At 35.8% G+C, this 5,899-nt stretch overlaps 1 protein-coding gene across 1 annotated transcript in view; it reads left to right on the forward strand.

Moving 5' to 3' along the window:
• LOC109840237 (pectin acetylesterase 5-like) overlaps window positions 1-4,579 on the forward strand; it is a 41,321-nt gene extending 36,742 nt beyond the window's left edge. The window contains exons 5-11 of the mRNA XM_020408803.1: window positions 769-893; window positions 2,014-2,074; window positions 2,494-2,547; window positions 2,665-2,742; window positions 2,832-2,937; window positions 3,049-3,194; window positions 3,843-4,579. Of these exons, the coding sequence (XP_020264392.1) occupies window positions 769-893; window positions 2,014-2,074; window positions 2,494-2,547; window positions 2,665-2,742; window positions 2,832-2,937; window positions 3,049-3,194; window positions 3,843-3,962 (690 nt within the window). The 3' untranslated portion in view covers window positions 3,963-4,579. The remainder of the gene's footprint in view (window positions 1-768; window positions 894-2,013; window positions 2,075-2,493; window positions 2,548-2,664; window positions 2,743-2,831; window positions 2,938-3,048; window positions 3,195-3,842) is intronic.

A 5,899-nucleotide genomic window follows, 5' to 3' on the forward strand; every position in this document is an offset into this window, starting at 1 on the left:
CCCCCCCCCCCACCCCCCACCCCTAAAAAAAAAGTTGTGTACCACATTTTAGCTTAGTTGGACACAAATGTATGTTCTGAAATATGTTTCCTCATTTCATAAAGTTCTCTGGAGAATACATGAAACTGAAATCATATTCTGGAAGTACTTCACACACGTCGTCAAGTTGTCCCCAAGAGATTAATTCATCCCCTTATGTCAAATGTTATATATTTTGTAATTTCTATAATTTTGGATGATGAAAATATTTATTGTTATTTCTATAATTTTGGATTCTTTTCATCATTTATGATGTAGCATGTTACCTTGGCCATCAACATTGTTATTGTTAGTGTTTTCCATATGTCTAGCAGATTTTTACGGAAACAAACTTTAAAAAAAATATATGACAACAATTTTCTAATTATGAGGAGATAAAATTGAACAGTTACTGTGACAAGGTGCTCGTGCTTTAATGAGATCATTTGGGGACTAACTTTGACTTGACATCTTTTATAAAGAAGTATTAGACGGTTGTGGAGAAGGCATCTAATTGTTTGGATATTCCACATTAATATTTCATAGTTTTGTACTTTTGTGATATTACTTGTAACAGCCTAAATTCTTTATTTCAAAGAACCTAGCCCTCTAGTGTCTTTGGTTTTGTGACCTGGTTCATTTTGTTATGAAACCTTTAAAATGTCTGAAAGTCGTAGTCACTACATACAAATGTTCATTTTGTGTTAATATAGTCAGCAATGATCTTAATGAATTTTTTTTCTCTTATAGGCTTTTCTTACAGGATGTTCTGCTGGTGGTCTTGCGACTTTTATACATTGTGACAGTTTTCGTGCACTTATGCCTAAGGATGCTGTTGTTAAATGCCTTTCAGATGCTGGTTTTTTCCTCGATGAGTATGTTTCTTTTATGAATTTCAACAATTACTGGCTTAGTTAGCTCCTCACGATTTGTTTGCATTCAAGCAATCAACTTTCTATGCGAAGTCTAATGTTACAATGTATATTAACTGTTATTCTTTCATGGAGGTCATAGTTGATCGGGTCTGGCAGAAGCATAGGCTTCTAAATGTTGATATGGATTATGAAAATTTTCTTATCTAAGAAATATATATTTACTTTGGGGACTTGAAGAATACTTGCCATAGCAATTGATTGCTATCGGTTTTTCAATATCACCAGATAGATTTTGGCATTCCTCCTAAAGGTCTTTTGTTAACTGAGAATACTTGAGAAAATAGAAGGAAATAATTTTCTTACCCTATTTGATGCTACAAATTGTTATTCAAAATATGTTAATTTATGTGCAGTGGATCATAAGTAATAAATATTAAAAAATTCATGCTCAAATATACCTTGTCTTCTAAGTATGTATTATGTGCACATTTCTACATTAAGTAATTACCCATAGACAACATCTTACCAGAAGAGCTTCAGATCTTCATCAACAATACAATCATGGTTGACAGCAACACATGCTTGTCCACAGTGTATTTCCTGTTATCAGGACGAAAATCTGAACTGTTACTTTGAAGATTTACTAAAGAAAATCAAATATCGTATTTGCTCTTTACCCATGAAGAAGGGTGGATTTGTCCAGCCACCACTGGATACTTAAATAATGATACATCATTCATGACATCAATGTAATGAAATTAGTCTTGCTACTGCTTTTGTCCCTGGTTTTGAATGAAAATGTATAAGTACTTTCAGTGAATCAATTCTGCTTAACCAGAATAAAGCTTTTGTCCCAAATCATTGTGTCAGCCTATGAAAATCATTTCACTGGCATTCTTAATTTCTCGAACAACATCACAATGTTTTTGTGAACTTAAAGGGAGTTCCTATTAGTCATTATAAACAAGATTTTGGTCTCCTCATAGTCTAGATATGCAGAATAAATTAATATTATACTTCAGTGCATGATAACTGAATAACCTATGGTTTCATCTTTCAACTTTCCTTGTTTTAGCCTAGGAGTTTTACCTCTCTTTCATTGATTACATGTTTATTGCAGAAAAGATGTTTCTGGGAAAAGAACCATGCAGTCTTTCTTCAATGAAGTTATCGCTCTTCAGGTATGCTCAATGTTACATGTGACTTACGGACAGGAGGGGATAGGTTTTGCCATTTCATTGAGCTGTGGTGTCAACGTATAGGATGAGTAGGAGATGGGGGAGATGAAGTGGTGTGTTTATGTGTATTCATTTTCAGTGAGAGATGGAGGGAGGGTAGCCTAGCTAATTAAGTAGTTTAACTAATGATCTAGCTAACTAATCCAGCATAAGAAACTATTTTAAGTATAAATCTCATTTGGGTAACACTCGTAGCGCTTATTAAATTTTTAAAAATTTCTATTTACGTATTCTACGAGGTCAATTTTTTCCTGATCTGTCATACAAAGCCTTTGCACCTGGTTGATCAGTATCAGGTAAATTTCAGGCTATTATTTTCTTATATGATATTTGTGAATCTGTTATTTTCAATTTCCTTCCAGAATGTGGGGAAGAACTTGCCAACTGATTGCACAAAAAAGATGGAACCCTCACAGGTAACCCTTCAGTCTTGTTATTGTAATAGTTTTACCTCTAGCGACTGGTTGGTTTATCAACCTTTGATGTTTTTGCAAGATCTTGTTTGACATGCATCCTTGTCTATCTTTATTCAGTGTGTTTTTCCTCGTGAGCTTATCAAGAGAATAAAGACCCCATTTTTTATTCTTAACCCTGCTTATGATTTTTGGCAGGCAAGTAATTGTCTCCTACATTTCCTTTTGTTTATCTTAACGTATTTCTTAAAATTGATATTACCAAATTACGATTTAGCATACTCCAGATACAACATATTTTAGTACCAGAAGCATCTGATACTAAACGGCACTGGCTGAGGTGTAAGCAGAACATTCATAGTTGCGACTCCAATCAGATTGAAATACTGCAAGGTTATAGTCATAAATTTCCTCTTCGATGCAATTTAGAAGGCTGTTATGCATGCTTTTAAGAAATTAAAGATTATTTCTTGATGTCACAGAATATTATGATTTTCTTAACAGGTTTTAGAACATCCTTGCTTGATGCCTTGAGTGAATTTCAGCACAAGAAGGATGCAGGAATGTTTATTAATTCTTGCTACATACACTGCCAGACAATGAGCAATCTCACATGGCATTCTCCAATATCGCCACGAATCAACAATAAGGTATTTGATCCCTTCACTGTTAGTTTCTCCTGAACATTTATATTCTTTATCATCAGTTTTTCCTTTGCACGTATAAGGTTAATTGTGGATTCACCCCCTTATCCTATGGTGGTGTAGCCCATTCACCCCTAAACCTGAATGTCATACGGAGTAACTTTTTGCTCTTGATTGAGAGGGCAATTTGTTTTTTCGTTTTTATAGTTAAACTGAGGGCAAAAAGTAGCTTATCATCCCATGGTTCTCACGTTTGATATCTCAACCTAAATTTGAAAATAATATCATTTAGTGTTCAATTTACAAGGGTCGTAAATGCTAATAAAATAGTGTATGGCTATAGGTGACTACTCACTTTCTGCAATTAAGCCTTTTATTTATGCTTTTATTTTATTTTTTCTAGAATAGCGTTAATGTTATTCTTGTTACCTAGTTCTCCCTTGTCTTGCTGTCATCATTCTCCATCTCATTTCATGTCACAATTCCAAATTCATGTAGTACTGACAACGAAATGATCACTACCCATGTGATATATTATTCGGTAGCTTTTAGGCCAAACAGTTTGCACAGAGGTATAGCATGCATCCTGAACTGTATTTTATTCACAAAATATATTGACTTGCTGATTTTGGCTGGTTATGTGCTTCCAAGCAGACAATTGCAGAAGCAGTTGGAGACTGGTACTTTGGCAGAAGAGAGGTGAAAGTTGTGGATTGTCCATATCCCTGCAATCCTACCTGTTACCATATGGATTTCAAAAGTTTGATGGGATAAATTTGGAGGGGAAAAAAAAACGTATGCGAGGCCCTATAGAAAATCAGAAGACGACACGTGTCCCAGCAAAAAACTAAACGTTGGATAGTTATTAATTTGGGTGATTTTTATTTTCCGATAAATTGAGCTTCGATGTCTCAGCATTTGATTCTTTCCCAAAGGCCTTCTGTAAGCACGAGTTCTTCGAGATTGTGTAGTATTTAGAGACAGAAAGGGTATCTCCATTTGTTACAGATTATGTACATTGATTGTGAAGCCGAGGGATGAATGCGAGTCTGAGTCTGTTAGAGAAGCTTTATGATACCATACGTCTGTAGAAACCCTATACATGTACACGCCACAGGATTATAGCACGAGAATGTTGAGCGAGAATGGATTCTTGGAGTTAGTGTTTCCAAATGTTACCTCTTTTCAACTATGTTTGATTTTTAAATGAATGTTGAACTTAAGTCTTGGGATTTCCTTTTCCCTTCAAAAAATCTAGAGCTTTCATTTCCTTTGTTAAGCTTACAACATTCTACTAAAATGGTGATGCGAGAGAATGCAGGAAGGATGTAATGACATTTGGAGAGGATTATGGAATAACATGATTATATTTTTTCAAAATTTCTTTTTTTATGGCCACTGTTGTAAATGACTAATAGAATACCTTTGTGTTTCCTCCATGTTATCAGATACTGATATTGGTTGCGTAGTGGAAAGAAAATTATCCTCTGACTATTCCAACATAGCAGGTGATGATTCATTCCCTTTAATCTTTATTTTTAGCAATCTATGCCAAGATATTTGGAATTCGAAGCAGAAGAAAGGAGACTAGTAGAAGAGCAACACTAAGATATAATGTGGAAAATGAAAAATAGAGGGGGAAAAACATGAGGCAAATTCGAGCAATCGTAACTACTAGTAATAGAGACTACAAAACTTCAACATACACTGAGTACATCAATCCACACTATATAGGGATTAATAATCCAAAACTACCAAGAAAAGTTTGAAAAATATGAGCAAAATGATATGGGTGTATCTTCTTCCTTGTTTCGGGAGCTTAGCAATTCTCATGGGAGCTTGAAGATAGATGATTCTCATGGGAGTTTGAGAATAGAGGCCTGGGTGGAGTCGTTGGTGGTGGCGAAAGTGGTCAAAAGCAGGAAAACGGTGAAATCAGGAATATGGCGACAAGTCTCTGGCCGGTCGTCTGAACACTCAGCATCGGTCAACCGGATTAGCGCACACTACAGGACGAGAAACGTGTTCTCTGGTCGGTCGATCGAGACACACTTGTCGGTCGACCGATAGTGGGAGACCGGTCGACCGGTATTGGTACATCGGTCGATCGTATCAGTTTCCTGGGCTGAGTTGGACTCTGTTTTGAGACGAATCCTGATTGGGTTTTGACTTGGTTATTTACGATTTTACCATCCACGTTGTTTACCTTATAAATAGGGATTGTTTAGGGTTTCTAAACATCAGAGGAGAGATTCTAATCAAGAGATAAGAGTTTAGTGAGGATAGAGAAATTGTTCTTTATTCTAGAGAGATTATGAGAGAGAGATTCTGTAATCTTTTATTCTTCATAATCTAGTGAATATATTTTCCTTCACCAATTGAATTGTTTTGTTTGTTTTACTGTCATCTTCTCAAAACCACCTTTGATAATTTTGCGATCAAAGATGCTCGCTCGGCGACTAGTATCAAGTTGGTATCAAAGCAATCAGATCCTGTGAAGGAGTATCCTGTGTATGGTCCTTACTCGATCGCAATACAAGAAACTAGGCGAGATCCTTGTGTCTTTGGAAGAAGTCCAGAAATCAAGGAAGAAGAAGATGACAGAAAGTGACAATTCATCAAGGCAAGACTTGATGTGATGGAAAAACAGATCGAAGCAATCAGTTCGACTCTCATGAAGCTCTTCGATCTCATCCATGGAGACGAAAAGA

The sequence above is a fragment of the Asparagus officinalis genome, chromosome 5, assembly GCF_001876935.1.
Source record: "Asparagus officinalis chromosome 5, Aspof.V1, whole genome shotgun sequence".
Lineage (NCBI taxonomy): Eukaryota > Viridiplantae > Streptophyta > Magnoliopsida > Asparagales > Asparagaceae > Asparagus > Asparagus officinalis.